The sequence below is a fragment of the Mustela putorius genome, unplaced genomic scaffold (assembly GCF_011764305.1).
Source record: "Mustela putorius furo isolate JIRA1106 unplaced genomic scaffold, ASM1176430v1.1 tig00000095_pilon_pilon_pilon, whole genome shotgun sequence".
Taxonomy (NCBI): domain Eukaryota; kingdom Metazoa; phylum Chordata; class Mammalia; order Carnivora; family Mustelidae; genus Mustela; species Mustela putorius.
In genome coordinates, this window is record NW_025421280.1 from 27,286,631 (window position 1) to 27,302,282 (window position 15,652).

The 15,652-nt window shown below is 60.5% G+C and overlaps 1 protein-coding gene and 1 long non-coding RNA gene across 3 annotated transcripts; one reads left to right on the top strand and one right to left on the bottom strand.

Moving 5' to 3' along the window:
* Nucleotides 1-59: 59 nt before the first annotated feature.
* LOC106006628 lies at nucleotides 60-10,211 on the top strand. Of its 2 annotated transcripts, none has more exons than XR_001180830.2 (3): nucleotides 60-1,228; nucleotides 9,162-9,272; nucleotides 9,726-10,211. It is a non-coding gene; the product is annotated as an uncharacterized LOC106006628 (long non-coding RNA). The 2 variants fall into 2 exon arrangements; XR_006607212.1 differs by lacking the exon at nucleotides 60-1,228 and adding an exon at nucleotides 8,540-8,629.
* PIK3R2 (phosphoinositide-3-kinase regulatory subunit 2) lies at nucleotides 2,418-14,860 on the bottom strand. The gene is made up of 16 exons (XM_004760961.3): nucleotides 14,710-14,860; nucleotides 12,123-12,868; nucleotides 9,317-9,409; nucleotides 8,909-8,959; nucleotides 8,695-8,826; nucleotides 8,395-8,605; nucleotides 7,805-7,890; nucleotides 7,550-7,658; nucleotides 7,363-7,461; nucleotides 7,028-7,208; nucleotides 6,822-6,947; nucleotides 5,706-5,848; nucleotides 5,105-5,281; nucleotides 4,195-4,266; nucleotides 3,853-4,023; nucleotides 2,418-3,565 (listed from the first exon to the last, which is right to left on the bottom strand). Exons 2-16 carry the CDS (start codon nucleotides 12,442-12,444, stop codon nucleotides 3,358-3,360), a joined length of 2,181 nt encoding a protein of 726 aa, XP_004761018.1. The 5' UTR covers nucleotides 12,445-12,868; nucleotides 14,710-14,860; the 3' UTR covers nucleotides 2,418-3,357.
* Between the last annotated feature and the right edge of the window lie 792 nt (nucleotides 14,861-15,652).

Genomic DNA, 15,652 nt, shown 5'->3' on the forward strand with positions numbered 1-15,652 from the left:
GGCAAGAGCAGAGATTAGGTGGCGGCTTCAGAGACAGGGAGACACAGGCAGGCAGACTGAGACGGGTCTCCACGCGCGCACGCCCCGCGGATCGATCTGGGGGCTGCCGGCGTGATCCAAGCCCTCCGTTCCTAGCCTGGGAACCTCGCCTCCCTAACCTGCCCTCTTACGGCGGCTGATCCCCTGCCCGATCGTGGGCAGGGACTACGGCGACCCGGCCCTCACCCACTCCCTCCCCCTTAACCCATCGGAGCTGCCCCGGGCGCCCGGTCCTCCTCTCAGGGTCCTCCGCCCCGACGCTCCAGTCCCACCAAGCGTGGTCGCGTGGGGCTGACTCAGGCGTCGTCACTGCTAGGCCAGAAAGCAGAAGCCAGCGCGGGGAGGGCGCCTCACTTCTCTTGGTCTTCCCAGCCCTGTCTGGGGTGGGGGTGGGGGTGGGGGGGTAAAAGAAAAGCCGGGCTGCTGCTTTCCAGCATCCAGAGCTCGAGGAGGTCGTTGGGGTGGGGTAGGGGGCATGCAGGCCCGCAGGAACTCCCACGGGAGAGGGAAGCCCGGGTTGGGAGGAAGCCTATACTGTGCATGCCTGTCAGGTAGACTGGGGGAGGGGGTTGGTGATGTGGGACCCAGACCTCCTGGAGTCACCAGGTCTGCCTCAGGATTGCACCAGGCACCTCAAGCGCTGGACCTTCAGCTTCCCCTTCTGTCCATGGGCACAAGAGTGAAGCTTGGGGAGTGCAGCTACCCGGAAGGCTCGAGGCAGAAGTAGAGTTGCCCCAGGTTGGGGTGGGGGTGGGGGAAGCCGGTGGAGGGGTGTTGACAGCCGAGGGGAAGGCAGGCAGAGAAGGGCCTAGGCGTGGAGGCTGGGGTGGTGAGGGAATAACCCACATGTTCAGAATTTGCAGGGCCTCAAATGCCAAGCATTACCGGGCACCTGATCCCATGGGAGGAAACACCCACGTCTGGCCCAGATTACAGGCAAGTCCCCAGCTCCTGTCTTCTTCCGGTTTGGGGGAAGCCCCAGCCTGCTGTCTAGAGCAGCAGCCCCAGACTGGGGTTTCTCTCAAGTTTCCACGGCAAAACCCAGGTTCTCTGTGATGCGTCTAAGACTAAGCAGCCCGAGGGCAGTTAGCCCATGCTTGCCCTGTTGCTGGGTGGGACAGAAGCCGTCATCCTAGGCTACTTTTCCCAGGGCTCACTAAGCATGGCCCTGATGGATAGCTTCACGAAGGTAACCTCACTCATTGGGTTGTCCGATCCTCAATCCTTGAGCGACTTCCCCTTGGGGGTTGGGGGAAGCAGATATTGACCCTATTTGATAAGAGGAGTTTGAGGATCAGAGGTGGGGGGTGACTTTCCCCCGAGGTGACATGCCCAGGCTGGTGGTGGTGGACAGACACCTGCAGAGGCCATGTGAGGCCACGTGGGCTGTTGTTATCTTCGGTCTCCAAGCTCTGCCAACTGGGGTCACGGGATCTAGAAAGTGGCCTTTACTCTGTGCGGCCCTTGCGGTGGGTGAAGACCGCAGGGGAGATAGCATCGGGGCTGGGGTTCCTCATGCGGCAGTTCCTGACTTGGGCACACAGTAGGGACAGCACTTGGGAAGGCCCGAGGTCTCTGAGGCCGGGGGCAAGGGGGCCAGGTCCTGTCCTTCTGAGATCCCAGCAGAGAAAAGATTAGAGGGCAGCTTTGTTCATTCACCGGCTGCTGTGGGCATGCTGGGCTCTGATGGGTGCCATATGGGGAGAGGAGGGGGGCAGGTTTAGTCTTCTAAGAATGGAAGGGCCAAGACACAGGCACTCTGGGGAGGGGAGGGTAACGAATGTTCCAGGTCAAAGACGCCATGAGGCCCCAAGTCAATGTCCCCCTGGGACCTGGCGGCCTGCACGTCAGGGACAGGTATGGGGAGGAGGTCAGAAGAGAGTCGGCAGGGAGGGGTGGCACTGAGGGCATTAAGGACGTGGGGGGGCCTCTCTGGGTGCTGGGGAAGGGGTCGTGCTCTTGCCTCCACCCGACCATGATGCTGCTGCATGTCAGAGGGGAGGGGACTTTCCGAAGGGCCTGGCTGGTGGTGTCTGAGTGCTGGGACTCCAGCCTTGGGGGGCTGGGGCCAGGGTGGGGGGCAGCCCGGGTACTGGTGAAAGGCTGGTGTCTGATGTCTGGGGTGCCTTGAGCAGGCCGTACTGTAGAGCAGAGCTCAGGGTTTGAACCTCTTTGCTGTGTGACCTTGGTTGGGCAAGTCTCTCACCTTCTCTGGTCACAAGCAGCTAAACTGGGTGGTGCTCAGGGAGGGTCGTCAGCCTTCCTTTGCTCCCTGGAATTATAAACCCAGGGGCTAGATGTGTGTGTGACCCTGGGAACGCCGGGGTCCCCAGCACACTGCAGCCGTAGAGAAGCCCCCCCCACCACCAACAGAAGCATTCACATGTTCTGTGTTTTATATCCATATCAGTATCAACGTACCATACAAAACCGGCCCGCCAGCCTAGCTGGGCAGGCGGGGGGAGGGGGTTGGGGGTCCGCGGGCAGTGTAGAAAACCAGGGCTCTCGTCCCAAAAGAGGAGAGAAAAAAGGGCTTTACAGTCAAGAAGAAATAAAATCAGAACCCAGGTGATCGAGGAGAAGCCTTGACTCTGCACGGGGTAGAAGTGCCATGGGCAGCAGTGCGGCCAGGCCACCTCTACTTCTGGGAGGCCTGCTGCCGAGTGGAGCGGGCTCGTCCGTTTATTTTTAATTCTTTTCTTTTTTTGGGGGTACTTCTTGGCAGTGGCCCCTTTGTGGGGACGACCAAGTGGTGGTTTCACTTCAGGGTTTGGAGGGGAAGTTGGGGTCTGTGGGGCGGGTCCCGCCCGGCCCAGAATGTCCCGGCCAAGGTGGTTCTTGGACGTGGCCAAGTAAAGTTCCTTCCTGCCGTGACTCCAGGTCTATGGCTTAAAAATTGGGGCACCCAGGCTGGGGCCGCACAGCCCAGGGGCCTCTGTAAACATGGCAGGTGCAGCCAGGTGGGTCTTTGGGGACCCTGGGGAGGGGGGGCCTCTGGTGGGCAGGGCACAGGGTTCAGGGTGGCCAGAGGGCAATGCCTACAAGAGAGGGGCATATGGGGCAGGGGAGGCAGGAGTCCCAACCCAGAGACATGGAGGGCAGAGAGAAGGGCAGTTGGATGGGAAGGGAAAGAGACAGGGAGAGACAGAGAGAGGCTCAGAAAGAGAGAAATGGAGAAAGAGACAGGAAGAGACTCACAAAGGAGAGAGGCAGACAGAAAACCCAAAAGACGGAGCCCTCGGTCGGGTGAGGGGGGGTTGCCTCCCCAGCCTCCAGGCCCTGGGGTGTATCCGCTCTGCGCTGTCCTGCGCCCAGCGCTCAGCGGGCAGGGGGCGGGGGCCCAGGGCCGGGGGCGCGCACCGGGTGGGCGAGCGTGACCGTGAGCGCGTCGTTGTGCTGCACGAGCGAGGCGTGCTGGTAGTGCAGCACCAGCTCCTTCAGCGACCCGTACAGGTTGTAGGGCTCTGCGAAGCCGAAGCCTGTGGCCGTGCGGTAGATGACGCAGTGCTTGGTGTCGCCGTCCACCCTGCAGGCACGGGCAGAGGGGCTGGCGGTCAGGGGGTGGGGGGCGCTCCCGCAGGATTCCCCTGAGTTCCTGCCGTTTCTTTCTGGTGACCTCTTCCCACGACCCTAACCTGGCCCAGATGCCACCACCTCCTGCCCAAATGCGGCCCTAGCTTCCTCCCTTGCCCCCCAACAATCCCTTCTGCCTCTGGCAGCCATGGAGGGCAGGACTCCTTCCCGGCAGATCTTCCCAGAGGTGCAGATCCCCCACCCCTCAGCTCACTCCCGGAGCCCCCACCAGGCACTCACACGACGGAGCAGGCGTAGCAGCCACGCTGGCTGCTCTCGCGGATGAGGAAGGTGCCATCCCGCTTGCCGCTCAGCATTTCCTCAGCCTGTGTCCGGTTGATCTTGCCCACATACCACGTGCGTTCCTCGTGGTGGGGCAGGTCGTCCTCATCCTCCATCAGCGCATACTGGCTGTGGGGGAAGCAAGGAGGGGTCCTGGTCACTCACCCCCATGCCTCTGAGGCTCCCCTGTTGCCTGGATAGCGCTCATGGTGAACTCCTACTCATTCTGCAAAACCCCCTGAAAATGGCCCCTCCTCTGGGAAGCCTTCCGTGGCCCCTAGCAGGTAGGGGTTCACTTACTCCTCAGTCTCATTTTTGATCCCCAACCACTCGTTGATTTTCTTCTGCCGGGCGCCTTTCTGAGTGAGCCACCTGGAGGAAGAGGAAAGGTGGGCTTGTTCCACACTGCTGGTAGGGGAAGAGCAGCTGCAGCACAGGCTGACTAGCCCCCAGTGGGCCAGGGCGGGCCTGGCTGGAGGCAAGGGGTGCGGGGGACCGAGGGCCGGTTCTCGGTGCAATGACGCCAGTTGCCACAAGGGGTCAGCCTTGGCTTGGTCAAGGAAAGCTTGACTTACTACTTACTATTATGTGTCTGCTCATTCTTACTGAACCCCCAGAATGCACCATTCCAGCAAGGTCTTATCACCACCAGTCTCACCTGAGGGTTGCATGGCAGTGTGACTTCACACAGGGCAGCTGTCTGTTCTGTACCTCAGTTTCCCTCAGCTATTAAAGGGCAACTTTGCAAAGAACTTTGAGAAGACAGAGTGAGCTCATGTGCACGGGGTGCTCAGCACAGTGCCTGGTACACGGCAGGTACATGTGAGCACCTAAGGCAGGGAGGTTCCCAGGGGGCAGAGGCAGGAGTTGAGCCCAGACTGGGGCTGCTGCAGCCCCAGCACGTACGAGGGCATCCAGTTAGCATTCAGGGAGTCCATCCTGTGGGAGGCTCCCAGCGACCCAGCCCCAGGGGAGCAGTGCTCCCATGTCACAGACACCTGGGAGGCTGAGACCCACCCACAGGGAGCCCTGCCGAGGGGGCCAGGAGGGACCTATGGAGAGGGAGGGGGCTCCTGGACAGCTGAGGGGTCTCAGGGGCAAGGTGGGACCACTTGGTGGAGAAAACACAAGTGAGACAGCGGCAGAGATCACCTCACCAGATGTCCCCGAACCAAGGGGCCTGCCGGTGAGCATGGGGCCGGGCACTCACACGAGGTACTGGTCTCGGATCTTGCGCAGCTGCATGAGGTCTGGCTTGAGGCTGTTCATGCGCTTGTCGATCTCCCGGTTGTCTGAGGCCTGCGCCCGCAGCTCCTGCTCCAGCTTTGTGCGGCTCTCGTGGATCTCGGCGATGCGAGACTTGAGCCGCTCTGAGTTCAGCAGGATCCTGGCAGAGGGGCAGCTCTGAGGCCTCAGAAGGCTCCTAGCTTCCAAGCCTTGGCACATGCTGATTTCCCTGACTGCTTGCTAGTGAACTCTTATTCATCCTTCAAAGCCCATTTTTATTTACTTTTTAAGATTTTATTTATTTGATAGAGAGACATCACAAGTTGGCAGAGCGTGGCGGGTGTGGGGGGGAAGCAGGCTCCCCGCCAAGCAGAGAGCCCGATGCAGGGCTCGATCCCAGGACCCTGAGATCATGACCTGGGCCAAAGGTAGAGGCTCAACCCACTGAGCCATCCAGGCATCCCAAGTCCATTTTTAAATGATGCCCCTCCTCCTGGAACTCAGGCTGCCCAGTGTTTCCTTTCTTTTCCCACTTGCCTATGCCAGATCAGGTGGGGCAGGGCAGGGCAGGGGAGGCAACTCACCTCTGCATCTCCTTCTCATTGCCCTCACGTCGGAAGCGCTCCAGATATTCCTTGCTACACTTCTCTTGTGTCTGGCCCTGCTCTTCAAAGATCTTGATGGTCTCATTGAAGGCCTCGATAGCTGTGCGCTTCATCTGCAGCTCCTGCGGGAACGGGGGCGAATCTCAGCTTCTGACGAGACTCCTGACAAGCCCCTCATGGGGGGCGAAGGCAGAGCCCACCTCTGATATGGAGACTTTGCTCAAGCTGTTCCCTCTATCAGGTGCCTCATTCCTCTAGCCCCTACTGTACTCAACGAACTCCTATTCAGCCTTCAGAACCCCACTCCCCAAACCCACTCCTCCTTAGCGCTGCTAAGAATTAAAGACAGATCTAGTTGCAACATACAGTTCACGGGGCCTCTCAGGGTAGATGCTCTGCGGAGTACTTTCTATACATCATCTTGTAGAACCTGCCAACAGCCTCCTACAAAGTCAGAACTATTCATGGGGAAACAGACTCAGGGGCTCTAAGTCACTTCCAAGATCCTGATGTTCATAACCAATCTTGGACAGGCATCTTGTCCACTCAGAGCTTCAGTTGATCCATCATGTAAAACGGGGACAAGAAAGAAATTTCTTGGGGATAACAGGGGAGACAGAAATATTCTCTGCCTGAGATGGGATGTCTGGTCTGAATAAGCTACATCCCAACTTTTGAAAGGTAATTTATTAACAAAGTCCTCATGTGACAAAACCGTCCTCCCTATTCCCTGTTTTAAAAGACCCTGCCCTTTCCCATGACCTCCTGACTCTGTTTCTGTCAACTCTCATCAGGTTACTAGCTAGCACTTTGAATAACATCCAGGTTGAAGGGCCAGGAGAAATAGACCTGCGGCCCCAGTTTACAGTTCCAGATGGGGAAAGTGAGGCCCAGGGAGACTCAGAGGCTCAAGGAGACACTCCAAGGTCCTGACTTGGCTGTTCCCCAGGGCGTTGGCTGGTGCTTTCTGATCAGTTCTTTTGTGTTTTTTTGAAAACATTGATTTCTGTCCTGGGCACTACATGGCTGCTCTGTGACCTGGAAGCAGGTGTCTGTCCCCAGGGCCTCGCCACTGCCCCTCGGTGCCTGTGGTACCTGGGAGGTGCGGGTGTACTCCTCATAGAGCTGGTCGTACTCGCGGCTCTTGTCCTGGTACTGCTGGTGGTAGACTTTGAGCTGGGCACCCACCGCCTCCACACTGTCCTCCTTGACAATCTGGTCCTGGGGAGAGCCGGTGTGATCAGAGAAGCTGCCGGGGACACTTGGGCCCACGACTGGAGCCGCCCTCCCTGGCCACAGACCTGCTGGTACTTGGACACGGGGTAGAGGAGCCGGGTGTCCAGCTTGGCATTGTACTGCGCCAGCGACTCATGGCGGTAGTGGGTGATGAGGTCCACAACAGAGCAGAAGGTGAGAGGCTCCGAGAAGCCGTAGTGCCCGTCGCGGTGGAAGACTTTGATCAGCTTGTTGTTCCCGCCTTTCCTGGGGGCAGGAAGGGGGGTCAGCAGCCAGGGGGACCCCCAGCCATCCTGCTAACTGTACCTATCCCGCTCCCCATGCCATCCCCAGTCCTCCTGACCTGGTAGCCTCCCTTGCAGCTCTCACACCCAGTCACCCTGAAGGGACAGGCCCCCACCTGAGGGTCAGCGTGTACTCCCCTTGGATCTTGCTAGATGCATCTCGGACCAGAAAGGTGCCATCAGGCGTGTCCCGGAGCTTCTCGTTCACCTCCTCCCTGTGGCGACACCCAGGATTGGGGGCGCCCGCCCAGAGACCCTGCCCTCCGGGCCCTGCCCGCCTCGTGGCCCATCCCCAAACCCTACCTGGAGATGTCACCCCAGTACCACTCCGCGTCCTGCAGGGAGGGTGGGCTTCCCCCATTGGCCAGGCCTGCAGGGGCAGGCTTTGCTTTGGGGGGTTTAGGAGGCAGCGCTGAGGGACAGGAAAAAATGCACATTGAGTACCGACTGTATACTGTGGCCAGCTCCTACTGCAACAGACCTTCTGGGTATCGGCAAGGCCCTGAGTTAGCATTCGAGGCTCCCAACAATAAGAGATAATATGGGGACAGGGGTCACCTGGGGGCGCAACCTCCTGCTCCTCCAGATGTTCCTGAAGCAACTTCTCCACCAGCAGCACCGGGAAGTCAGGGCTGGACTCAGTCCTGGGGGGAAGGGGAGTGCAGTGGGTAGGGCCTGAGGCGCACCTGGTCCTGCACCGTGTCTGCACGCCTGGGGCAGCTGGACGGGAAAGCAGGTGTAGGGAAGAAGGGCAGATGACAGGCAGGTGTGGGAAACCAACTCCTGTTTATGTATATGCAGCAAGCACTCAATAAACGTTCGTACAGCGAACGCACAGGAGTCCAGCACCTGTGGTGGTGGGGAGCAGAAGCGATGGGACACCTACCACCCATGTGCCTTCCCTCTGGTCTGGGTCCCATCACTCCGTCTTAGGCCTGCTGGGGTCTTCCTGGGGCCCAGGTCCCAGCCTCGCTATCCTTTCTGGCCTGCTGTCACAACAGCTCTGTCCTCTTTCCCCCCAGGGCCCTGTTCCCAATCCTTTAACTTGGTCTGGACCCCTGCCAGGCAGAGGCTCTCGGGCCCTTCCTCCATTTAAAGCCCCACCCCTTGCTAATCAGGCAGAGGCCCCGCCCCCTCCGTCAGCTCACCCGTCGGGCGCGCCCCCTGGCGGCGGCGAGGGAGGCGGCGCCCGCAGCAGCAGCGGCCCGAAGGTGGCGCCCAGGGCTCGCACGGCGGGGCCCGGAGCTGGGGCGCGTCGGGCCACCCGGCCCAGGTGCTGAAGCAGGAACCGTAGGGTGAGCGCGCGGTGCAGTGGCAGCGTCGGGGGCTCCAGCGCAGGCCCCACTGGCCCCGCGGCCTCTGCGGACAGACGGCCAGAGCAGGGTGAGCCGGAGTCGGCTCCTGTCTGCCGCAGCCCCCTCCCCAACCGGGCTTCCCGCCAGGCTCACCCCGCAGGGCCCGGCGTGCCTCGGCCACGGCCTCGGGAGTCACGAGGGGCGCGGGCAGCGCCAGCAGGAAGCCCTTGACACCGTCTGTCAGGGCTGCGGAGTCCCACTGCTCCACGTCGCTCAGGGACCAGTCTGCAGGTGCAGGGGGGGCATGTCGGCCGTGATGTCCGGGCCAGCTGTCCCCCCACCCCTGCCCATCGAAGCTTCCCCTTACCTGTGCGCGGGGCAGGCAGTTCAGGCCTGTAGAGGGATTCACTGTCTAAACCTGGGGAGAAAGGGGAAAGGGTGGATCAGCTCTACCCCAGGTGGCAAGTCCAGCTCGAAGATGGTTCCTGGACCCGTTTGTGGGGCCTGGGATGGCTATTCAACCTCCCAGGGATAATTGGAGGGGGCAGGGGAGAAAGATGGTGCCAGAGGGCACAGTACATGCAATGGAGGGTCTGGTGACATTCCCATCCACATCCTAGGAGTCACTACTGCCCCGACTCAACATGGAGACCCAGAGCATCCAAGCTCAGCTTCTTTCCACGCAGAGTGTCTGGCAGCCCCCTGAAGGAATGAGTTGCCCATCACCAGAGGTAAGCAAGCAGCATACAGGGGTTCTAAGGGGGCTGAGGCTCACCTGTCCGCTCAATGGCCTCCACCAGCTTCACCAGGATCGGGGGAGCCACATCAGGTGGGGAGAACTGCTCTGGCAGGTCGGGGAGAGTGAGGCCTGGCAGAAGGGGATGGCGTGTTGGTGGGGTCCCTGGAAGGCCCCCATCCCCTTTCTTTGCCTGGTGGACCTCAGCTTGGGCAGCTCCAGGTAGGGTCTGGTCTAAGCAAGTGCCTGACATCTGCACCACCATCCTAGGGAAGCCAAAACCTGGCTGGAGGGGCTGGGAGGGCTGAGTTGGTGGTCAGCAATTTTCTGGGTTAAAATATCAGTTTACACAACTTCAGAGACTAAGTATAGTGGGTTGATTAGTGTCCCTCAAAATGATATGTCCACATCTTAATCTGATTCGTGTGACTATGACCTTACTATGCAGATATAATGAAAATAAGAATTCTGAGACAAGATCTTAGATTCTGGGCTCTCAACCCAATGACTGGTATTTTTATAAGAAGAGAAGGCCACATGAGGATAGAGGCAGAGACTGGGGTGATGCGGCTGCAAGCCAAGGGACACCTGGAGGTACTGGAAGCCGGAGGAGGCAAAGAACCATCCACTCCGAGAACCTCCAGAGGGAGCAGGGCCCCGCCGACACCTGGATCTTGGGCTTCCGGCCTCCAGAATATCGAGGAAGTAAACTGTTGCTTGAAGCCATCGAGCTTGTGGGCGTTCAGGAGAGCAGGTTCAGGGGCCTGCCAGGGCTCTGCTGTGCAATCTGGGGCCCAGCACTCGCCCTCTCTGTGCCTCAGTCTCCTCAAGTAAGAAACTTGCTCACGGTGTCCTCTCTCCCTCCTCCGTGTGAACAACAAAGTGGTTGAAAAGAATAAAAGGACGAAATCCCTCTGTGGGTCAGAACACCTCATTCCGAGGACCTTCCTTCATTCTCTAAGTCATCTTGTCTTAAAAAAAAAAAAAAAAGTATTTCCCCCGTTTTTAACAATGCTGAAAGCCCTCTCAGCAGGTGCCAGGGGCCTCCATGGCCCTGCGTTTCTCGCTCCACCGGGCCCTTTGTGTGCAGGCGCGCTCTGCCTGCCCGGCCACCGTCTGATGCGGCTTGGCCCTCGGCAGGGACGCCCTGGCATAGAGCAGGGGCAAGCCCAGGCCTGCGGGGCGTCCCTGAGTGACAGGCCAGGTGGTGCCTCAAGCTGGAGAAAGGCCCAGCTAAGTCCAAAACACTGAAGGGAAAAAAAAAAAAGGGAGAGAGAGAACAAGGGTGGGTGACGGAGGGGAAGGCACGGTTCTAAAATCTGCCTGTGATGAGTCTGCACAACGGGGAGGGAAGACTCATCAGAACATGTGTCACACCCATTTTATGGATCGGGACTGAGGCTTAGAGAGGGAGCAACCTCCCTCTGGGGGCCCAGATGACACTGTTCTGCACACAGCTCCCGGTGTGGGGTTGAGTAGAGGAAACACAGGCGGCCACAGCATGTTGCTGGGTGGTCCTAGGACCCTGGAGGGGCCGGGCCTGAGCGTGCAAAGAACCAAGCCTTCTAGTTGCCAGATGAGGAAACTGAGGCCCGGGGAGGGCTGGCCCCAGCGGCTGTCACACAACCCTGGAGGATTTGGGAGGGCGGGGCCAGGCAGCCACCCGGAGTGGGCATGTGTGTGGAGGCTGGACGGAGGCCAGGCAGAGGAGGGAGGCGGCTGTTACCAGGGGGAGAGGCAGATTTTGGCTGGGAGCCCGGATGGGGCCGCCTCCTGCTCCTCCAGGCTGAGGCGGGACATAGGCCCCAGCCCTGGAGGCACCAGATGCTGCAAACCGTCGCCTCCATGCCTCCCATCCGGCCCCATGCTGTGGGGCTCTGGCATGACCCTCTTGGGGTACCAGGGTCCCTCTAGCACAAAACCAGGCAGGCCAAAGGTCAGGACCATGGTGCTTCCCGGTGCCTTGGCCTTCACCGGGGGATGGACCCCGAGTGCGTGGTTTGACCCCTTTGTACCTCGGTCTCCCCATCTGTACACGGGGCCTCCCTAGGTTGTTGTGAAGGTTGGTGCAGACTACCAGGCACTGGGAACTTGGCCTCCTCCCCACAAGCTGAGCCTCAGTTTCCCTGGCTGGAACCCATGCACTCTGCCCAGCACACAGCAACTGCCACATACCCTGAGTGCCCTCAATTCTTCCCTCCCAGCACATCCCTTGGAAGTGTAGATGGCCAAGGATCTTCGGGGAGGGATATGGGGTCCTCACGCTGCATGGCCCCAAGGGATCAGTCCATCCTTTTTGGCCTTGTGGCTCCCTTCATTTTGGAAACCAGGTAACAAAGGGGGTTTCTCAAGGGACTCTATCTGCAAACTGAGGGACGAAGCTAAGGTGAACCTCTGAATCCTACTGAACGCTCCCCACTGTCATCAAAATCAATCCCACAGAGTCCCTGAGGCACAGCCCCGCTGCCCTTCCCCTCCCACTCCACTCCGCTGGCTGTTCCCCGAACCTGCCATTACATTCCTACCTCATAGCCTGGAGCCCTTCACCCTCAGCTCTCCCCACTGAGGCTCCTTCCCCACAGCATTTTTCATCACCTAATCACATCCTTGTCACTTCTTGAACAGGGAGCCCCGCAAGGGCAGGGCCAGGCCTATGCCCCCCACTGTGTTCCCAGTGCCATGAATGGAACCCAGCCCTGACAGCAGCATAGTCAACACTTGTCAACTGACCAAATGAGCTTATTCCTCCTCCTCTGGAAGACATGCCACTGCCTCACGAGAAAGAAGAGGAAATTGAGGGTCTGAGGGGACCCCGTCCCTGCCAGGGCCCCTGCCTGCTGCTCACCTGGCTCAGGGGGCCCATCCCGGGGCCTGGCGGGCAGTGGGCGGGGGCCACGTGGACGAGGGCCAGGCCGGGCCAGGGCTACAGGACCCAGGAACTCGACGTAGGTGCCAGGGAAGTCACCTCGTTGCCGCGTGCGCTCATTGAGGCCAGGCATCCAGCCCACGCTCTGTGGGCAGCGCTCGTTGCCCTCAGCCACGCCCAGCACCTGCAGGGCTGCCCGGCTCACCACCAGCACGTCGCCCGGCAGCAGCTCCAGGTCCTCCGGCCGCTCCCGGCGGAACGGGTACAGTGCACGGTACTGGAAGCCCTCGGCACCGGCCATGGCTGGGCCGGGTGGGGTCTGGACGGTCAAGCTGCTGCTCGGGGCCCCAGTGGCCCCATCAGCTGGGCCGAGGGCTGGGAGGGTCTGCTGAGTCGGCCTGGGGCACTGAGACCACTATTTCTACTGAGAAGTTACAGGTGACCGCGGGGGGGTCACTCATGCCTTGCTTCCCACCATTATTCTATGACCCTGAAATGGGTCACTCATTGCTCGGTCCACCATTCGTCAGCTGGTGGGAGGGGGTCGGCAGCGTGGTCTCAGCTCACTCAGCCGCTGCGTCCCCCCTCAATCCGTAGGGCAATGCCAGGCTGCTCACTCCCTCACATGGGGGGCCATCGGCGCCCGAGGCTGGCGGCTCTTCCGGCTGCGCCAGACGAGGGGGCCGAGGGCACAGGCTGTCACCATGCTTGGCCAGGACGCCGACCTAGGGGGGAGATGGGCAGGGTGGCATCAGCCAGGTTGGGCTCCTCCCACCCCCCACCCCCGCCCCAGAGATGGGCCCCAATACAGGGTCGCAATCCCCTGACTCACTAGGTAACCTTGGGGCAATCCCAGCCCCTCTCTAGGCTTGTTTCCCCAGCTGTAAAATGGGTGTAACAACAGCCCTGCCTTGGGGGTCCCTGCGAGCAGAGCTTCGAGGAACCTGCCCCAGGCATAATGCATGCTCAGTAAACCAGCTCTTCCTTGCCCCTTAATTACAGATGGAGAAACTGAGGCTCAGAGCTGGAGGTCTTTGTTCGATCACTCAGTGCACCAGGAAGCCAGGACTCAAAGACCGGGATCCACCCAACCTCAAGGCCCAGAATGGATTGCAGGAGGCAGGAGGCAGCAGCCACATGGCCAGGTGGTTATGCCCACAGTGGGTGGAGTGTGATGGGGAATTCTCAGGGTACTGTGGGAGCCCGAGGAGGGGCTGGGCCACTTAAGCACAAGAGGAGGCAGTAAGGAAGCAAAGAGGTAGGAAAGCCGGTCCAGGCAGAGGCCCCAGCACAGTCAAAGGACTAAGAAGTGAGTCCAAGGTCTCTGCAGGGGAGAAATGAAGAGAGGGGACCATGTCCCGGCTTGACTAAATGAGGGGCCTAGAGGAGGATCTCAAAACATGAGGAGGGGGGTCATGGGAGATCAAGGGGATCTTGGCCCCAAAGGAGACATGGAGCCAGGAGAGCGTGAATGGGAGGAGGGCATCACAGCTGCCAAGGGGGCAGACTGCTGGATGCAGGGCGATGCTCAAGCCCCAGGAGTCCCAACTTTTGGGGAAACAGCCCACCACACATAGCATTCCCAGTCTCAGTCCTGCAGATTCAGTTCTCCAGAGAGTGGGTAGTGGGGGAGGGCATGCTTTTTTAGAGGGTAGGTCCTCACAGAGGCAAGGAGACAGCACCGGCTAGAGGAAATAGTCCCTGCAAAGGCTTGACAGCGGGAAGTTGCTTGCCAAGAGTTCAGGTTGGCTTTTATAAAGCCACCAAGTGTGGACCACGCTGGTGCTCGAGTGCCAGAGAGCAGGTCGGGGCTTTATATCCCCCGACCACGAGAGCCTCGGAAGGTGTTGGAGCAGGGAGCAGAGGCTCCACATTCCGGGGTGCCCAAACTTACCTGCTTCCTGATCTCCCCCCCGCCCCGTACTCCCATTCTACAAGTGGGGAAACTGAGGCCCAGCGAGGGGACATCCAGGAAAGCGCCTGGATCCGCTTGCCTGCCCGCCTCCGCGCTCCAGCATGCACAGGTTTGCACACGCCCCAGTGTGTGCGCCCGGGAACCAGCGCTCCCCGAATCCAAGAGGCGGGGTGGAGGGGCTAGGCCTGGCCAGGGGTTTGGCGGCTGGACGCAGGGCCCGCGCGCGCTCATGCGTGTTCAGACGCGCACGCGGGCCTCCGTGGACCCCGCAGCCTAGCCCGAGCAACGCAAGCGGAGTCGACCCCCGACCCTCCTGCATCCCACTATGTCCCACACAATGCCTGGGTGCCCCTCATTACTGCTCGACGCCCCACTCCAGGCAGGGCCTCCTTCCATTCGGGGCCGCAGCCCCAGCCCCTTATCTCGGCCTGCGAGCATTCCGTTCCCCTCCCACAGTCCCGGGCAGGCAACACCGCTGCCAGGTCGAGCCCGAGGCCTCCCTCCCGTCCCCTGAGGCCCCCAGTTCCCGCGGGACGCGATGCAGCTCGGAGCCTGCGTTCTGACTTCCACCTCGGCCCCACATTCTGCTTAGGAGCCCCGCATCTGAGCGCACGCCAGCCCAGCCTGCCACACCGGCCGGCCTGGACTTACCTGGTCGCGGCCGCCACCGCCGCCGAGGCCGCCGTCACACCGAGCAGAGGCCGACCCGTGGCTCCACCGCGGCCGCCGTCGCCGCAGCCCCGGGATCCCCGCCTCCGCCACCGCCGCCGCGGTTCCGAACAGCCGGGCCCGCCCCCGGCGGAAATGGCCGAGCGCATTCGGGCCAGGCGGGCGAAGCGCGGCGGAGGCGGAGCCTCGGGACGTCCGAGTATTTCCGGAAAGAACCGAACATACTCCCGCGGGACTGGCGGGTAGAGGCTGCCACGAGATCGCCGATCATTTCCGGAAACAGCCGAGTGCAATCGGGTCAGCTAAGCCTCTCCCCGGCTGGGCTGGGCTTTGAGACGACGGAGCAATTCCGGAAATCGCCGAGCGCCTTCCAGCGGGACTGACGGAACAGAGGCTGAGCCTCCAGACTGCGGAGAGTTTTGAAAAGGACACTCGTGTGCTCGGACCCAGATAGAGGCCCTGGAAGTTTAGATCCACAGGCTGACCACTAACTTCCGGAACTTGCCAAGAATGGATAACTCCAGAGAGCGATTGAGGTGGACCGAGGCTCAGGGAAGGAACGTCGGATGGAAGAGGAGCTCGCCACAGAAAGCTCAGCTTTTCAGGAAAGCGGAACAGGCCTGGGTTGAAAGCGTTTCCATGGCAACCTAGAGCTTGTGGGACCAGCTGAACGAACGCAGCCCTGCGATCGCGAGAACACGCCCAACAAGAGCCTAGATGTGGACGAGTGTTTCCGGAAATAGCCGAAGACACTCGGGGACGGGGGCGTGGCCAAAGGTTTCTGGTACCACCCGGAGCTCAGGAAGTAACCCAAAGCACTAGAGCTGAGCTGAGTAGGGGGATTTGGGCGGGGGAGAGGGGGTTTGGTGGTGGGGTACAGTCCAAGCAAAAACCTGTATACAAAGGGCACAAAGATAGTTTATTT

Excerpts from the sequence above, each read along its gene's own strand:
- PIK3R2 (XM_004760961.3), bottom strand. The coding sequence starts at position 12,444 with ATGGCCGGTGCCGAGGGCTTCCAGTACCGTGCACTGTACCCGTTCCGC. Across the intron at positions 6,948-7,027 it reads CCGTGTCCAAGTACCAGCAG|GACCAGATTGTCAAGGAGGA; the intron begins GTCTGTGGCCAG and ends GGCTCTCCCCAG. Across the intron at positions 4,267-5,104 it reads ATCCGAGACCAGTACCTCGT|GTGGCTCACTCAGAAAGGCG; the intron begins GTGAGTGCCCGG and ends CTCTTCCTCCAG.